At 43.9% G+C, this 19,968-nt stretch overlaps 1 protein-coding gene across 2 annotated transcripts in view; it reads left to right on the top strand.

The window, feature by feature from the left end:
• The window catches only part of LOC148478870 (cysteine-rich protein 2-like), a 217,725-nt gene that overhangs the window by 187,130 nt on the left and 10,627 nt on the right, over positions 1-19,968 (top strand). For both annotated transcript variants that reach the window (XM_088455266.1, XM_088455267.1), the window contains exons 6-7: positions 1,856-1,950; positions 12,160-12,217. In XM_088455266.1, coding sequence (XP_088311392.1) covers positions 1,856-1,950; positions 12,160-12,217 — 153 coding nt within the window. The remainder of the gene's footprint in view (positions 1-1,855; positions 1,951-12,159; positions 12,218-19,968) is intronic.

The raw sequence follows: 19,968 nt of genomic DNA, 5'->3' as shown, positions 1-19,968 counted from the left end.
CTGACATATTCCATTTTTTTAAAGATTATTAATATTATATAGGTGGTGTATTGAGAATTTTTTCTGCCATTTCGGGAACTACATAGTATATTATTTATTTGGTTATTAGAGTATCACCATTGTCTTGTTGTGGTATCTCTATATCAGTAGTGGGCAGACACAAGCCCATTGGGTGAATTGGCTGCTATTATTTATAATATTCCCTTCATTGATTAGCGCCCAGCTTTTTTGTTTCTCTGTTTATCACATAAAAAACCGCATACATGCCACAAACTGCTCCTTCAGTTCCCCAGTGTGAGTGAGAGGATTCAGAGTTCTGCCAGTAACTAACCAGTACAAAGCTCCATCATTAATACCCCTTTCAAATCAACCTGAAAATCCCGGGTTGATGCACGTGAACGCATATCAACCCAGGATTTTTGTCAGTGTAAATGGATCCACCCAGGTCCAGGGACCTGGAGATCCAACTTCAGTAGTTTGCAGGGTTGACCACAGGTCGTTCCCTTGTCACCTTGCAGTGTAAACGGCGCCATCCAGGTCGTGATGACCCGAATCGTGCCAGATGCAGCCTGATTGGCCGACTTCAGTGGCGCTTGGAGATGACATCATCTCCAATTGTCCACTGCAACCAGGACCGGGCTGAACATCATGGAGCAGCGCATCCCACCTGCTCTCTCTCTGCCTCTGGACCACTGTGGAGTTAGGTAAGGAGGGAGGGTAAGAAGCACTGCTCACCTGCCCCAGAAAAGCCAGGTCAGTGCTGACCAGGCTCCGGTGTGTAAAAGAGGTATTAGATTGGTCAGAGCTTGTGAAAGCCGCTGATCTGTTAGTAGCTGTTAGATCCTACGTGGGTTGAACTACATAGAGAAAATATAAATGAACCAGAGGTGGCCTAAAGGCTACTAACCAATCAGAGCGGCTTTCTCATGCTGTGAGCAATCAGATAGTGACTGCCACTTGGTATTCCACTGATACAACATTAGGGGCTGCAGCTCCATGACAGCCTCTCAGTATTCCACTGATACATCATTAGGGGCTGCAGCTCCATGACAGCCTCTCGGTATTCCACTGATACAACATTAGGGGCTGCAGCTCCATGACAGCCTCTCGGTATTCCACTGATATAACATTAGGGGCTGCAGCTCCATGACAGCCTCTCAGTATTCCACTGATACAACATTAGGGGCTGCAGCTCCATGACAGCCTCTCAGTATTCCACTGATACAACATTAGGGGCTGCAGCTCCATGCATCACTCCCCAGCCTGTGTGGGGAGGATTGGCTATAATGGCGTATCTATAATGGGTGCAGGGTGAAAGGGTGCCCAAACGGGACACACCCTGCTACCATTGCATTTACTTACCTGCCAGCTGCCTAAGCCATTATTCTGGTAACTTTTTGAAGCCAGCGGTGACTTCTGAAGAAATCACCATGGGAAACTTTTCAACTGGCACACTTCTCCACTATTTTTACTGCTTCATACATCTACCCCAGAGTTCCTTCAGAGAACTCGGCATTGGAAGATATGTACTGTGATCCTGTGAGGAGATGTAGGAAGTGGGTGGAGGGGTGCTATGGTAGGGTCAAAGGTGTCACCGGGTCTGGTGACACCCGGCGCCCGTGTCCAAATAGGGGACGTGACCTAAAATAAAGGGGAGTGGCTTAACGGGGGATCCCAACTTCACTCTGGAGATGCTGGGCTGCCCCCGGAGACTGGGCTGCAGCACTGTCGGCTCTTCTATGACAGGACATCCTGAACATAACACTTTTGGATATGGATCTTATTCTTTAACAAGGACAAATGTATTACTAGTTTTAGAAAACAGAATTAATAGTTTTATTTCTTAATATTTTAGCAGAAAAAGTGACCTCTCTGGGGAAGGACTGGCACCGACCTTGCCTACGGTGTGAACGGTGCTCAAAAACGCTGACTCCGGGTGGTCATGCTGAGGTGAGACATGTTTTATTTTTAGATTTTGTTAATATAGTTCTGTAAACATAGCAGAAGCCTGACAACATGTGGCCCTGATGTAACACAATGGATGATATATTTTAATTTCCTGAGCCGGTTTGTAGTCCGCCCTCATCTGTGTGCTCCCACAGGAAATTGGCCACACAACTCTTTCTGCTACCTCTTTGTATACAAGTTTTACATAAATATGTTTGTACAATATATGTGTGTGTGCATTGTGCACCTCCCTCCATTTGTGTGCACTATTGTGTGATCCTCCCGTATGTCTGTGTATATATTGTTGCTTGGCACGCCTTGTATCAGCATATGTAATTAATTAGCGCTTTATTTCAGGTTGTCCCCTTTAATAGAACTCTCACCAACTCCTAGTGGGTAATTCAAACCCACCCAGGCTGGAGATGTGTGCCATTAATGCAGCACCTAGTTGGTCAGAATAGTCTGGACAGCCATTGTGCTGTAACACTTGGCTTTGCTTCCTCTACTGTGATCGTGGCTGGTAATGGCAGGCATACTGAGGGGACCTTAATCAAGTGAAGCACCAGCCATTTACCAGAGACTGACTTGCTCATAAAATACCACATTCTAATGGCATCAAGTTTAAGAAAGAAAATATCACCACCTCCAATGTGAGCTGAGTGATAGACACATAGCAATGCTGTGCTGTGATAGGAAAGCAGTGCCACATAAAAGAGAATAGGGAATGATTATGGGCGCACAAGACAGTGATTTATGTCAGCATTGTTATTAGACACAACTAGGGCAGTTTTGACAACTAAAAGGTCGAGTGTAGAAAAATGAGAGTACAATATAATTTACATCTCCTTCACACATTGGTGTCACAGAGAGCTGTTCCTACGGTGTTCTAAATAAGATATTCCTGCTGCAGAGAGACTAGGGGCCTCATTCAGAGGCGGTCGGAGGATGCAAGCGGTCGCTCAGAAACTGGGCGGCCGCTTGCATCCTGACCGCCCGCCCGCCACTGTTGCGGTCGTTAGGCTGTGGGTTAACACCCACAGCTCTAACGACCGCTCCGGTGATGTTCGCGATGGTCACAGACCATCGCGACCATCGGGGCTTACGACGAGACCCTAGGGTAGGGTCTCTCTTGTCGTAAGCCCCAGAGAGCTTCTGGCTCTGTCTGAGCCGGCAGCTCTCCACTGACATCACTAGTGATGTCAGTGGGGCCATCCCCAAACGGTAGGCGTTCCCATGGGAACGCCTCCGTTTGGGCTGCCACCCACCCAGCCCGCCTTCCAAACGGGGCGAGCTGTTAATCAACATCGACAGCTCGCCCCCTTTGGATCGAGACCCGCTATGACCGGCGCTGTCGGTAGTAGCGGGTCTCATGCATGCGCACGCCGGCGCCGTCGTGCGCATGCTCTGTGGGGGGCCATCGACCCGGTCCGAGCGCATCGGCGCTAACGACCGGGTCTGAATGACCCCCTAGGAGCAGTAACAGGTATATTGTACAAGACTTAAAGGGCCTGATTCAGAGCTGGACGCTCTGAACGAGCGCCCGCTCTGAATCAGGGCGTTTTTTTTATTTAATTGTGCGGCCTCTTGGACGCTCGCATAGCTGTGGGTTACCACCCACAGCTTATGCGAGCGTCCATGATGATGGTGACCATCGCGACCATCTGGCTTGCGACGAGACCCTTGCGGTAGGGTCTCGTTGCCGCAAGCCCTGGAGTGATTTTGGCTCTATCAGAGCCAAAATCACTCCCACTGACACCACTAGTGATGTCAGTGGGGCCGGACCCAGACGGTAGGCGTTCCCATGGGTAACCACGTCCCCAGCATGCCCACCAAAGGGGGCGTGCTGTCACTCACCATCGACAGCACGCCCCCTTTGGTGCGAGACCTGGAGCGACGGCTTCCCCGTTGCTCGCCGGGTCTCGCTCATGCGCACGACGGAGCTCCCTCCATCGTGTGCATGCGCACTTGGGCACCATCGACCCGCTTGCGAGCGTACAGCGATCGCGAGCGGGTCTGAATGAGACCCAAAGTGCTCTTCCAGCGGCATTCTTAGCTTTGTCTTCTGCCTCTATACATCACCTTACTGTAGTGCCATGCCACTCTCAATAGTAACCTCACTTTTTCATGTTTTCAAGACATTTGATATTGATATTTTTAAAATTATTGCATTTCCGCAGCTGGACTTCACTGGCAAGCACCCAAGCATATCATTTTATAAGCTGTCATATGCTTAACACATGTTATCATATCTAAGTAACTTCATATACTAAACGTCTAGCATTACACTAAGTAACCGCTGAATGTGCAGATGCTCAGCACATGTAATTCTGGGCATGTGCCACCAATTATGCGCTGAGTGCATGACAAGTGCATGCCAGCTACCCAATTTGTGGACCCCCCCATCTGTTCAAGTGTGATCATTTTTGGGGTTGTGGGTACAGACAGGAAATTTTATACTAGCAAACTGGAAAAGAACACTTAAATGTCTGCTTACTACCTGCTTTATTCCTCCTTTCATGCCTTAAACACATTAGACATTTTGAAATGTTTGATGCAAAGGTATGTGATCTGCAGCTCCATTAAGGGTTTAAATAGTAACGTATGTATACAGAACGCCTTGTATAATAATATAATAGGAGAAATGTGAAAAATGCTGAAAACACTTAAAATATTTAAAAAATATATAAAATCATTCAAAACATGACAGGCATTAAGTACAATAATGTTTATATTGGCTGATTCAGAGATACACGCAGACCCGATGATGGCCATTGCTGTATGCGCATGTGCAGTATGGGTCTGCGATCCTGCACGCAGAGCAGCGGCAGACTGTCAGTAATTGAGAGTCTGCTGCTGTTTCTGGGAGGGGAGTGGGCGGCAACAGCCTCCATTTCCCAAAATGGAGGTGTGTCGCTACCGTTGGGGTGGAGGGAAGAGGTCAGGATCTCCGTTGGCTGACGGAGGTTTCCTGGCCTCCTTTTTGCATCTGTGGCAGTTGGCTAGAGTGACCCCGTGGTCACTCAGTCAGCCGAGGATACTGCAGACTGTTGGTGCTGCATCCATGGACACAGCTCGGATCAGTAATACATGCAGGAGGCATGATGCCTCCTGCCGCATTACCATATTAGTGCTATTGCAGTACCTTCTGAGGTTGAATCAAGAGGTAGGAATAGGGAAGGCTAGCTATCCTGCCCACGTCCTTTCCATCGAACAAGTTGCTCCGTTCTCCAGATATACCCTATTGCCAACCCCGCCACCCCGGCTCTCAATCTTTTCTCTCAAAGAGCTACTGTATAAACATTATTGTGCTTAATGCCTGTCATGTTTTGAATGATTTGATGTATTCTTTATGTATTTTAGGTGTTTTCAGCATTTTACACATGTCTCCTATTACATTATTTGACAAAGTGCTCTGTATATATACATAGTACATACATTACTATTTTGAAATGTATACACTCAGGGGCTGATGCTCAGGGAATGGAAGTCTGTTTGCAGAGCGTATCCTCCATGTTTTCACACTGCGCATACTGTACTTCGGAAGTGAGCATATATAAGTACAGGAGATGTAGAGTCTTACTCATTTCATTCGCATCTTCACTTACAACCGAAGAGGCGTAAAGGGGGCTGTAGTGAGGCAATCGCCCTATTCAGGGTGTGTCGATAGAATTGCGGAGTTGTGCATAACTGTAAATACACCTGTGTTCAGACGGATCCTTTGCGCCTAGTATAGGGCAGGTACAAGTGAGCACTGATAATAATGAGGGATGTGGTCAGTATCCCGGCGTGTGGCATGCCGACGCTTAGAATACCGGCGCACCTGTCAGAATCCTGGCGCCAGCATACCGATGGTAAGTAGCAGGGCTAGGGGGAGGGTTAGGGCTAGGGGTTAGGATTAGGCACTAGGGAAAGGGTTAGTGTTAGTCATTAAGGGGGAAGGGTTATATTTAGGAGAGGGTAAGGTTAGGTTTAGGCACTAGGGGGAGGGGGTTAGGTTCAGGCACTGGGACGGGAGGGTTAGGAGTAGGGAGCTGCAGGGCTGTTTTTTTGCAGCCTCCCAAAATGGCCCTTTATTGACATATGAGCTGTTTGGTTGTTGTTTTCTCATTGGTTTTCCTTGAATCTATTAATCAAACTTTGATAATACTCTGATAGCAATTCTAAACAGTAACAGTAGATTTGCAGATACCACTCCTATTTATGAACGGGAGATAACTATTTCTGTTGATGGCTTCCCACGGTGTGAGCTTACAGATTCCAGAACCAATTAAGCCGCACGGTCTCGGAAATGTATTGGGCGGTGACGATAAGCTGGCTGTTCAGGCGCACGGAAATGCACTGTCTGATGGGCGTGTTGTGGGCGTGTCACATGGTTAGTCGCTTACATTGGAGACCACACTCTGATGGGTAATCGGCACCTAGCACGGGGATGGGGGATGTTTTGATGGGGCGCATCTGATTGTAGCGACTAAGGATGCACCAAGCGGGATTGTAGCGTCTGAAGATGCGCAGTCTTTGTACATGTGGACGCACACTTGTACACCAGGTAAAGGACTTTTGCTACAGAAAGTCGTAGATGTGACTACAGCATAAGCCCCTATACGCCAATGGATTACACAATACTTTCAGTAATTTAGGATCTTGGTTTACCTTTTCATATAATGTTTTCATTCTGTTTCCAATTCACACTTTGCACTATAATTTTTCATGGGATTTTCATATTTCACTGTATTCCCATATAATGTGCAATGAATTCAAGAAACATCGTTACAGGGGGAATGATAGCATTACATTTTTTTTTTATGTATATCTAATAGAGTAAGATTTTATTTTTAAAATTAGTTTATTACCCCTGAGTGACCTATAATGAACACGTTTGGATCGCTTTCCTTTTAGCTTATATTGTGGAGTTACAATATTTACTATGGCTGTAGAATATTTTGATAAATATCGCTGTCTTTGTATTCAGAATGCAGATGTTCTCTTTTTGCTAAGCTGCAGTCACTTAGGAGCGGGGAATTACAGAATGTACAGTATATATGGAATAGTAAAGGGGGGTATCCACTACAAGATCTGAGAACGACTGCACGATTACGACATTGTAATTGTTCTGTCGTTTGTTAGTCGTGTGATGAGCCTGCACTGAATGAGCAGACATTCAATGCAGGGTCATCAATCATCTGGAAACATGCTGAACTGACGATATCGTCAGGTTGACCAGCATGTTTGAAAGATGATCGTTTTAGACACTTTTACAAATGATTTGCAAACGATTGAACGATCGTTATCGTTCAATCGTTCAACTTAATCGTCTAGTGGATACCCCCCTTTACAGAGAGTGACACAACAGCAACGCCTATAATACGTTAGCCATGGTACTTGTTTCTAGCGTTCCTCCTCTTCCCGCAGTGCAGATTACCATAACTAGAAAAATAATTATATACATTAAATTGAATACAACATACAGTACAGCAGTAACTGTATTATCAAAATTAAATGAATTACCGTTGTTAGCCATGCATCTTCTCCATAGTATCATATGTTCTAAAGATACAGTAGTGTATATACAATATAATGAATAAGTATGACATGCCTTGTATCAGTACTAGGCCTACCTGCGGTCTAATTGCTGTTTGTGAAATGCAATAACAAATTATTTATGTCCTTAATCAAGCCTTTGTTTTGGAGCCATGGGTGACGCAAGCATTATTTTTCCGTCTTTGCAGTGTTGTAATGAATTCATAGGTTCATAATCTGTGTAGATGAATAGCTGTTTATTCAAGCAAAATTGTACAAGCTGCTACAATTACCTGTGCTATAACCAGCCTTATTATAGCATGTGAGTGCTTCCAGAACTCCCTGGCATTGAATGTCTTCCATGATTAATTGATGCATAATTGTTTTAAGATTCCTTTACAATAACTAATTTGTTTCATTATCGTGTTACCTCCAGTGATTACAAGCTAGAAAACTTTGATATAATCAGTTGTACACTATAAATTACTTATATGGTCACTGCTTATGTGTGTCATAGACTACGGGGTAAATTTACTAAGAATCGAGGCTGATCGAGTTTTTTTTTTTTTTTTTTCAACTCGATTAGCATCGCTGAAACTCAGGTGATTTGAGGATCCTGAAACTCACAAATTTACAAAGAAGTGAGTTTAGCTGAGAGTGAGATGGCCAATGGTGAAGCAGATCGATAAATCTCCCCCGAGTAGCAAGTTTTGAAGGAAATTACTCACCCAAGATTGCAGTGTCTTCTCTCTGCAAAACTCTCCCGAGCAAGCAGCCTGTGTAGGGGTCCCCCTATATTTAAGACCAGTACCGGACCCAAACTGACCAGAGGTGTAATGCCACAGCCAGGAGACCCTATCTCCGAGTCTCTGGTTCCTAAATTACTGCGAAATCCTACTAGTTTTGTTCCCCGTAATTTTAGGAACCAGGACTGGCTGAGCAGTTTGGGGCTGGTTATGCTTTTGGGAGAGGGACCCTACGTCATTTCTAAAATTTTGATTTAACCCTTATTTTACTGTTTACAGGCAGAAACACACATGCCAAACTCGCAGCTCACAGGCAGGTGAATTGATTTTACAAATTTTTGCAGCAGTGTTGTCCGTTCTCATGAGAGTTTAGAAACTCTCATCTTGGTAAATTCACGAATTTTATCTTCACTAGTGAAATGTTACTCGAGTTTGGCCGATGGTGAAGTGAAGAGAGTTTGCTAACTCTCCAGTATTTTCCCGTCGCAAAAAAGATTTCTCTCCCGAGTTTTACATTAGTAAATTTGCGAGTGGAAAAAATGCCCAAACTCTCCAGAGATTGCTAACTCGAATGTTAGTAAATTAACTCCTACATGTTAATGTAGTGAAAAATCTGTTTTTCTGTAATGCTTCACTTTTATAAACATATTCAGTACAGCATTGGCATTGGCAAATGAAGCCACTGCATGGGACTCTACATTACACATAATGAGGAGCATGGAATAATGCACGTGTTTGGATAGCTGTGTCCACCAGATAGGGCTAATGATATGAAGTCTAATAATGATTATATATTATTTGGGTAAGCTACACATTGCAAATGACGTAACCCTTTATTAAATAAATATTGCTGTAAGTGTTTACCCCTAATTTAGTCCAAGTTGGTTTTTCTTCCCAGATATTTTAGCTTTAAAGACAATTGGTTGCAAGTATAAGAAATGAGAAAAACAAACACTCTGTCACAATTCCAAATCAAATACTCTACGGTCAACAGTTTTAGAACTTTTCAGTTTTTATTGAAATTTCAGCAGTTTAATGTACTCCGAAAACAAAGCAAACAACAAAGAAACAGTTGGAGAAATAATTAATGAATCATTTTATTAACCACTTGCCTGGCACAGTCGTATCAGATACGACCAATAAGAAATGCCCATGGGTGGCTGTCTGCGCCGCGCTGCACCCCATCCCCCTTGTGTAATCACCCGGCGGCTGTTTCTCCTCCCTGCAACCGCCAGGACAGACAGCGCTGGGCCCCCCTCCTATAATCACCCGGTGGCTGCTTCTCCTTTTCGCAGCCGCCGGGACTGTCAGTGCCGCCCCCCACCCCTGTGAGCTTACCTGCCTCCCTCCACTGTGATGACGCGGGGGCAGCGGCTGCTTCTTCTCTCTGCAGCCCCGGGGACCTTCAGCGCTGGCCTCTCTCCCTCACCTGTGTGTGTGACTCAGCAGAAGTGATGGGCACCAACCATCGATGTTTTGTAAAACATTGACAGTTGATTGATTCTAACAACCATCGATGATTTCAAGCATCAATTGTTGCTGGTTGCTGTCAACAATCGATGTTTCAAGTAACATCGATTGTTGATGGGTTTTTACAACTACTTTTGCCATCGACGGCAGAGAACCAATGGTTATCTGCCATCGATGGATGAGCAGGAGCCTTTTTTTTTCACTCCTCTTTGCCCGCTAAGCTCCACCCCCTGGCTTTTATCGGCCCATGGCCTGCCGTACACCGGTTACCATCAAGTGCTGTAAACCATCGATGGTACACCATTGATTTGTGTTTTTATACCATCGATGGACACCCCACTAATGGTCATCTAAAGTCCCTATTTCCCACAGACCAGTCCCGATCATTGTTACTATCGATTTGCTCCCGATATATCGGTTACATTTTATGTGTAACTCAACCATCGATGGTTTAAAGCAATCAGCCGCTGACGGTACAGCCGTCGATGGTCATTACTAAAGTATACCATACAAATTGCTATTTTTATGTTATACTGTTTTTTTTTTAAAAAAAAATGTGTCAAATGTGTTTTAAAACGGCTTTTTTGTACTTTTCAATGGAGTGCCGGTTTTTCTTATACTTGGGGTAACCTGGTCGCTGGTTTGCTCCAAATGGATTGTTTGTCTAGAATTTACTTTACCGTGCACCTTTATTTATATGGCACCACAAGGGTTCCACAGCGCCTCACAAAGTACATTAACAAATGAGCCAGCAAGAAAATAGCGACTTACAGTACAAAACAATACAGGCCAATGACATAGTTTATAAACATTGAAGCAATAGCGATCATAATACTCAAAAGCAGCAGGGCATCAGCAACCAAGTGTTAGGTGCCCTTGTGGGGAGTTTGCAGTAGATGATCGTATGAGTAAGGGAATGAGAAGCACATGAGGGAAGAGGGCCCTGCTCGTGAGAGTTTACATTCTAAAGGGGAGGGACAGACAGACGGGGTGACACAGATGGAGTAGACAGTGAGGAAGAATCATGGAACAGTAGGTTAGGATGAGAGCTGGAAGGCTTTGGTGAAGTAGTGGGTCTTGAGAGCGCGTTTGAAGATTTGTAGAGGGGTGGAGAGTCGGAGAGGGAGAGAGTTTCAGAGGTAGGGAGCAGCCTGGGCAAAATTTTTTCAGGGGGGAGTTTGAAGAAGTAATCAATTGGCAAGAGAGGTGGCATGCATTTGATGGGCAGGAGTGTGAAGTAAGATAAGATCAGAGATATAAATGGGAGAGGATTGGGTGAGGACTTTGTAAGTGAGTGTAAGAACCTTGAATTGGGGAAGTGGAGCCAGTGTAGGGCTTGTAGAAGAGGTGAGGCAGATGTAGAATGTTTGGAGAGGAAGATGAGCCGAGCAGCACCATTGAGTACAGAGTGGAGTGGAGAGAGGTAGGAGTCAGGGAGGCCAGATAAGAGGCGCTGAAATAGTCCAATCTGGAGATGACCAGTGAGTGGACGAGGGTCTTAGTTGCCTCCAGGGAGAGAAAGGGCCTGATCCTGGAAATATTTTTGAGATGGAAGCGGCATGAATGTGTGGTTTGAAGTAGAGGATAACTCCAAGACAGCGCACTTGTAGGCTAGAGGAGATAGTTGTGCCGTTAATAGATAATTAAATTGTGGGAAGTGAGGCTATGAGGGAGGGTGGGAAGATGATCAGCTCTGTCTTAGATATGTTAAGTTTAAGAAAGCGCTGGGACAAGTAATGTAAGTGTCATGGTTCATAATTTAAATAATAATAAAATAAATAATAATTAAGTTTATCATATCACAAATCCGGAAGGCTACAGAAAATAAAAACAAGACAAACCCAAATCAATAGGTGATCAGGAACCGATCAGGGTAATACTATTCATAAAAACTATAACCAATTAAGAAAGCACAAGGAAATAAAGGGAATTATATATAATCACAAATAACCTATTGCCAATCAAATCAAATTTATAAAACATGAAAATTAAGAGCCTAATTAAAACTTAAAATATATACAATATTTGATATCCCATGTATAATAAATAAAAAATGATAGCAATAATACAGTAAAGCAAAGTGTATGTTTCCTGCACTGCTTCCTCCGTGTCTTCTACAGTATAGTAGTGTTTGTTTTTTGCTGCAGTGGCCATCACCAAAGCAAATACAGTGACTTAGAAAAGGCTAAAAAGCCTCATTGAGTTGGAGAATGTCACACCTCAGCTGCTGCTCATCATTCAGCATACGTTACCATTGCCATCTCCCTGTAATGTTATCTAAACTATAGAGGGACAGTCACAACAAGGTGAGAGTCACTAAAGACAGGCATCTATATGATTTAAATCTATGTGTGCCTAGTGTACGGTAAGTTTTTTTTGTGAGTAGAATATTTAAATGTACCATTTTGTCATTGTACGTACATTAATTGCATATTTTTCAGCTTTTCAGTTTTATTTCTTTTTTGTCTTTGTCCTATAGCATGATGAGAAGCCGTACTGTCACAAGCCTTGCTACGCAATCCTTTTTGGACCAAAAGGTTAGTTTATAAACACTGTGACGTTGAGATGTAAATGCATACAAATTGAAACCATGATAATATAGGGTCTATAGATCCAGGTAAGTATACAGATGTGTCTTCTGTCATTGTTGCTGCAGTCACGTTAAACAGCCCTTCTAGTCTTTCTTAGTCCCATGCGAGTTTACTCATGCTGAGCGCCTCTTCGTGCATCTATTTTGCCACAAATGAGTCCTATTTGCAGTGCACTGTGAATAAAACGCACAAGAAGACTTTGCTGATAAAATAATATGCAGCGTGTGTATGTTCTGTGTGCGACTGCAGCTGTATCTGCCTAGGTTACAGTTACAGTGTCGGCCGCTGTTTTCCACACCACGTTCCGTTGACATGATTCTACAAACTTGGCCGCACACAGAACATACTCATGCCGCATATCACTTTTATCAGCATAGTCTGCTTGTGCATCTTATTCGCATCGCATTGTGAATAAGACGCATTTTCAGCTAATCAGACGCCCACTGATAGCCGAGTCACATGGAAGCTGGTGGCTCTCATGCGCCCTGCCTATCGTGACTCATAATGTACGGAGGATAGATGATGAAAGACATACTGTATCTGTATATAAGGCTACAAGGGGTCCTCACAATATGCCACTGTAGAAGCTTACTGTGATGGCTTATCTGACCCCATTAAAGGCTTTAAAACTTTTTTTAAAATTGATCTCTTCAGTGACAAGGAAACACAGTGAATAATGTGTTACCCACTGCAATCAAGGGCTGTTTTGAGTTTGAAGTACAGTATGATGGGGGCAGCCTAGGGCTTCAAAATCACCTGGCATGCCCCATTGTGATGCAGCCATGCCCCAAGATTTATATGACGTCTGGGGAGATGATCGGTGGTCCACACTCCCACTCCCAAGTAGCAGACTGCAAATGCAGTTTGTCATATAGTGATTCATTTTGGAGGTCTTTATAAAAGTACTAGTAACTTTGATGTCAGTGCAGGACTTCCCTTCCCATGGACTTCCCTCCAGGCATGAACGGGTACAGTCATCTCCTGACAAGTCACACAATTTGTCATTGACTCCATCTCTGCAAGAAATGAATGGATGCTGTCTAGTCATTTGCAGATATTATTACCCATAACTGTGAGGTCCTACAGCATGGTAGAGACATTGCTAAAAAAAAATGTATTAAATCTCTGAAATTAAGGGGAAAGTGCCTTACGAACAAGTCTGAGATATGTATATGGAGAGACATAAATGTGAGGAAGGGTAGCAGATTTCTGTAAAAGCTTCAAACATACCACTTCGTTCCGTGCCGTCTCCTGTGTACAAGTGGAAGAAGTCTGGAACAACAGCCACACTATTTAGATCCGATAAACATTTTATAAGAGAAGCAATGTCACAGCTGTGAGGGCAGCTGTGACATTGCACAAGCTACAGAAGTCAGTTGCAGTGATGCAAGCTAATGTACAGTACATTCATGAAGGATCTCACAACTGGTGGAAATTAAGCTCTCATTTCACACATAACACATCCTAATTTAGTGCAAATTGGTTTTTATTAAATTAATTAAATTGCAGAAAATGAATAAACAAACATAGAAATCACATAGAAATCACCATTTACATACAAATAACAAAAAAAAAAAGTGAGAAGAAAAATAAGTAAATAAAGATATAAGAAAATAATAAATAATAGATAATAAATAAATACAGCTCCGGGTTCAACAAAGGCAAACAAAGGAGAAGCAGACTCCAGCCTATCAAATCTAAAGGCCAGTCAAATCATGGAAAACGAGGGTACCGCAGACCATTAAGAGGCTTAGGAGGGATGAGATGCAATAATATCCTTAAAGGTTTTCGAGTCCTTGAAATCCAGCCAACGAAACCATGTATCCCTGAAAGCTGTGTAGTTATCTTCTGTAGAAGACAAAATATCTACCATTTCCATGTAGAGGTCAATTCTATCGAACCAGTCTCTAACCAATAAGAGCAAGAGCGCCACTTTATCGGGATAACTGCCGCGTTATTTAAATGGGCTTCTTATATCTCGAGATAGGGGCGGGGGATAGGTGAAACAGCCAGAACAACTGATCAGAAGGAACCGGCTCCCCTATTATTATTGCAGAAAGTTTAAGGACTTCTGACAAAAACGGAAAGAGATGAGAGCATTGCCACCATATGTGAAACGGGTTGCCTGGGGCAATTAAGCACCACCAGCATGTATTCGGCATGCCAAACCCCATCTTTGAAAGGACATCTGGAGACCTATACCAGTGGGATATTAACTTGTATTGGGTCTCCTGAACACCAACACTAGGAGAGCAAGTATGTGCCAAACTAACTAATTTAACCCAGTTGGCCTCCCCCACCTCTGCACTTAGGTGTGGAGGACGGATACTCGCATCATCCGAGAGAAGGTTGTATATCAGAGAAATAGTATGAGTAGGGGGCAAGGGACCGGCACAAATGAGTTCAAAAGGCATTAGAACTGTATGGAGGGGCCAAGAGAGTGATGAAAGTGGCTGTAGGTATCGCCAGAATTCCCCTTGAGGTAAGTTCCAATTTCCTTGTATGTCGGCAAAGGATGCCACTTTGTCCCTACTCACCAGCTCCAGCTGGACCTCTGTCTAACCAACAACTAAAAGCTCTTTGGTCCAATCCTGGAGGAAAGTGAATATTTGACAAGAAAGAAAAATACAGGGAAGTCTGTGAGGAGATGGAGGGGTTATTTCAGATAGACTTCCAACAGGACAATGTAGGCGATGAACTAGGGGGTGTCAGAAGCCACAGAGCTATAAAAATAGGGACAAGCAATGACTGCATTTCAATATGCACCCATTGCTTCCGTATGTCAGTTCTCGACCATTCCAGGATTCTAGTGAGAAGACATGCGTGATAATAATCCTGAATGTTAGAGAGCCGGAGGCCCCCTCAATGTGTGTCCTGTACATCAGGTCTAATTTCAGGCGTGGTCTCTTACCTCCCCACACAAAATCTCTAATGAGGGCCTGAATATCCAAAAACCATCACTGGGGAATCTTAATGGGTAGAGCTTGCAGAAGATACAGAATTTTGGGGAGAGAATTCATTTTTAGTATACCTAACCTCCCAAACTATGAAAAAGGATGAGCTCTCCAAGACTGTAGGTCCGAACGTATTTTGGCCAAAAGGGGGGAAAAATCAGCTTCAAACAAGTGGCCTAGGTCTCTAGTAATGACTACTCCAAGGTATTTTAATTGGAAAGTATGCCAGGGAAAAGGAAAAGCAGTTTTAAGTCCTGCTAGCATTTGGGGTGGTGCTGTGATATTGAGGGCAACCGATTTGGTGTAATTAAACTTGAAGTTGGAAAGGTCACCAAATAACCTAAACTCATCCAGCAAATTAGGTAGGGAAATGATCAGAGAAGTAATGGTGGCCAACAAATCATCGGCAAAGAGGGACAATTTATATTCCTTATCTTGGAGGGCATAACCAGAAATATTAGGGTTTAAGTGAATAGACTGCGCCAGGACCTCCATGCAAGTAATAAAAATCAAGGGCGACAGCGGGCAACCTTGTCGAGTACCATTATTAATAGCGAAGGAGCTGGTAAGAGAGCCGTTGACTAATCTTGGCTGATGGGTGTCACGATCCAAAGCTAGGAATTCCTATGAGGAGGACAAGAAGCTGGGGGGCTAGAATGGCTAGGAGGCAGCGAGGGGAATGACAGTGCCAGTTTCCTCAAAAAGGTTAGTCCCAAGTGTTGGCTAGACCTAACCAGAGGCGCAGAGTCTAACTCACTTGGAGTCTAACCCACTTCACCAGTTAACCCTCCTGTTGGGATATGGGTTTTGCCGCACTGAGTGAGCAGGTCGCGGCCCTCTGGTTAGGTACCTGGGAGTGATGAGTAGACTAGAAAATGTCACTGCAGTAATGAGTGGAAATGATGCACTGGTATTTACTATGAGACGTTGCTGGATACACCAAGAAGTGACACAGGAGGACAGCCACAGGCTAGATGGGAGTGACGAATAATAATGAAGGGTCAGGTACTGGATGCTTAAGGTAACTCGGAAGATCTGGACGCAGGGTGGTGTAAAAGAAACTTGGGAATCCAGACACAGAAAGTCACTGGGTGTATAGAGGACCCAGATGCACAATAAAGTACTTGGTGCACTGTAGATCCAGACACGGAACAGTAACTGCAGGGAACTCAAGACGCTGGTGTGTGAACTGATACACAGAAGATAGTTTTGGAGTACAAGTAATTGTGCAGGGAACACAAATGCAGATGAGTGGACTTGTTACACTGTAAAAATAATAACTGCAGGGAAATCAGACGCAGGAGAGTGAACTTGATACACAGGAGATTCAGTTGCAGCATACAAGTAACTTGTGCAGAGAACTTAGCAGGAGAGATGAGACTTGGAACATTGGTAATCAGCTTAACAGCTGAGATATGTAACACAGGGATTCAGCATTGAGAGCTGAACAGCAATCCAGAAATAAGCAAGAAACTTGACACTGTGGAAATCAGCCTAGCAGCTGAAACATTTAACAGAGGGATTCAGCATTGAGAACTGCTGCAAATAACGCAGGTAGTAAACTTGATAGTAGATCCAGTCACAGAATATAATAACTGCAGACTAGCTGTGGGATATGCTGAGAAAGTAACTTAGAGCCTGGAACAAATACTGGCATCACAGTCACTGGGAAAACGAAGTTGAACAGCAATTTCCTGTTCCTGGAGTCAAACTAAATACCCCTGGGTAGCTGGTCATTGGATCAGAGGGTCAGCTGATTGACCGCAGGACTACCATTTGGGAGAGACTAGTCAGGTAATATGGACCAACATGGCTGTGCCCTGTTGGTCCCCGGGAACCAGGACGCACACATGGAAGCTCTAGCAGACCCCGGGGAGAATAATCAGTCACCACTCACCTCCACTCCCAGCAACTGAACACCTAAGCCCAAAGACGCCGGCGCGGAGGTGAGTAGCGGCCCATCCAAGGCTGCATCCTGATAATGGGGAGCAGTAGAGGGAAAGGATGCCTTGAAGAAAGATAGGACCCAGTCCCAAATGTGTCAACACACCGGTCATAAAACCCCAGTCGATCCTATCAAACGCCTTCTTGGCATCAGTAGACAATAAAATCATTGGTGTCTTCGTTGTGGAAAAAAGGTGAATCTTATCCTGGATCTTAGAAGAATTGTCCCGAGCCTCGTGACCTGGAACAAATCCAACCTGGTCACTATGATCACTATGACGGGAGAAAAACTTTCAATCTACTCGCAAAAAGATTTGCAAATACTTTGATGTCGACATTAAGGAGGGAATGGGCCGGTAGCTAGGACAGAAGGAGGGGACCTTGCCTTCATTAGGGATAACTGTGATGTGGGCTTCCAGGGATTGGCCAGAGAAATGGGATTGTTCTAAGAGGAGTTAAAGGCCTCCAGAAGTAATGGAAGCAGCTTACTCTTAAAGGCCTTGTAGTAGTTGATAGTAAAACCATCTGGGCCAGGACTCTTCCCAGAAGGAGTAGGTTTAATAGCCTCATCCAATTCAAGCATAGTAAAAGGCTTCTCCAGCTCCATACAATCAGATACAGAGAGCCTAGGGAACCCGACTCTAACAAGGTAATCGCTAATGGCCCCTTGTTTTACCAAAGTGTCAGGGTAAGCCTCAGAGGGAGGTAGATTATAAAGAGAAGAATAAAAGGAATAGAGTGATGCCGCAGTCTTACTGGTGTCGTGGAGAGTCAGACCCCTCTCATCCTTAATAGAGGGTATAAAGGAGAGAGCTCTCTGCGCAGGTAGCGAGTGAGCTAATATTTTCCTAGGTTTGTTAACCCATTTATAATATCTACTACAACATCTATTAAAATAATATTTAACTTTATCAAGAAGGAGCTTATTCAATGCCGTACGCGCAGCAACTAATTCAACATAGATATTCGAAGAAAGGGAAGCTTTATGAGAAGACTTCAAGTTCTGTATCTTCGGCAACAAATTCGCAATTTGGGCCATCCTTTGTTTTTTCAAATAAGCACCGAATTGGATACACTTCCCTTTAAGTACGCATTTATGTGCATCCAAGATAGTAAGCCTCGATACGGCAGGGGTTATATTACAATAAATATACCCATCAATAGTCTCCTCAAGTTGGAATCTACAGTAGGGGTCAGCAGTAGGGATTCTTTAAAACGGCAAGATCGGCATGAGGGGTCATTCACTCCTAGGGATAGGTCCATCAGGACTGGGGCATGGTCTGACCAGGTCGTCAAACCTATAGAGGCGCTACGCACCAAATGTAGATGTCTATTGCCTAACAGTATATAATCTATCCTGGAATATGACTGATGTGGGTGTGAGAAATTAGTAAAATCCCTATCTGTAGGATGAAGAAATGAAGAATACGTCAGACATTGGACAGATGAGTGTGGAGCAGACGCCCTACCTTGCAAGATGTACGTTCGGGGAATGGTAGAGGAACCTGAGGACACATCCAGTTGGTGGTCTAGAGCCCAATTCATATCACCTCCAACTACTAGGATCCCTTCTTGGAGAGAGGCAATCTTATTAAACATCTTTTCGAGGAAAATCGATTGACCCTGATTCGGGGCATAAATATTAACAATGGTGAAGACTTGGGTAAACACAGTGCATTTAACAAGTAGGCATTTCCCCTCCTCCAACCTATGGACCACTACATTGGATATAGGTAAATGTTTTGCAGATAAAATTGCCACTCCCTTAGATTTAGATTGGGTGTAATTACAGTAATAGACCGTGGGGTAGAATCGGTTACTAAGGTGAGGACATGATTCAGAATGACGAAAATGGGTTTCCTGCACTAGGACGATATCAGCTCTTTCAGCATGAAAGGAGAGTAGGGCCTTAACCCTCTTTTCAGGGACATTCAGCCCTCTGGCATTGATAGAAATAATTCTAAGAGAGGCAGCCATGGGTAGGGATAGAGTACAAAAAAAGGCTTAAGACATCGGAGCTGTAGGAAAGAAAGTAAGAAAAAAAAAACAATCGAAAACACAATTTAAAAAAGACAATAAAAACGTGGAAAAAACGCATCCGGACAAAAAAGGGACCGCCAGGTTACCCATGTAAAGGAGCCAAATTTGCGGTAGGTGGCACACTAGGAGGCAATGACTATGTCAATCAAGACATTTCAATAATAAAACTAAGCAGTAAAAATATAGAACAGTGCTAACTGCTAAATCTGTAACACTCAACGTAACGTTATTAAACAACATATCTCCATGAAGGAGAAAATACTGTAATGGGCTAACAACTACCTGCCAAGTTTGGGAGGGCCCATATGGTGAGGTCAGGGAATGAGGGTCTTAAGGGCCTGAGTAAATTCCTGGCAATTGTCAATATGGAAAACAAATAACTAACCCAATAACTATTCCTGACGCCCTTTGGATGGAGGGCTCTGTGAGCTCGGTCAAATTCAATGGAATCATTTGGGTCTAGAGCCAGAATCTCCCCGAAAAAAGGACATCCATAAGGCCCGAAGGAGGAATATCCTCTGGGAGGCCACAAATTCGAAGGTTGTTTCTACGACCTCTATTGTCCAAATCATCCATCCTGGTTTCATATCCAGAGACTGTTGAGTGATCGCCTCATGAAGAAGGGCTAGTTGGGAATGTATAGCATCTCTGTCGTCTTACAAAGTAACCACACGAGAACCCATATGGGTGACCAATCTGAACCAGAGAAATTTGAGTTTGTAGAGATTCATGAAGTCGAGATTCCAATGCTTGCATATC

This window comes from Taudactylus pleione, unplaced genomic scaffold, assembly GCF_031769625.1.
Source record: "Taudactylus pleione unplaced genomic scaffold, aTauple2 ptg000648l, whole genome shotgun sequence".
Taxonomy (NCBI): domain Eukaryota; kingdom Metazoa; phylum Chordata; class Amphibia; order Anura; family Myobatrachidae; genus Taudactylus; species Taudactylus pleione.
The sequence above is the reverse complement of the archived record's forward strand: the minus strand, read 5'-3'. Positions and strand labels throughout refer to the sequence as shown.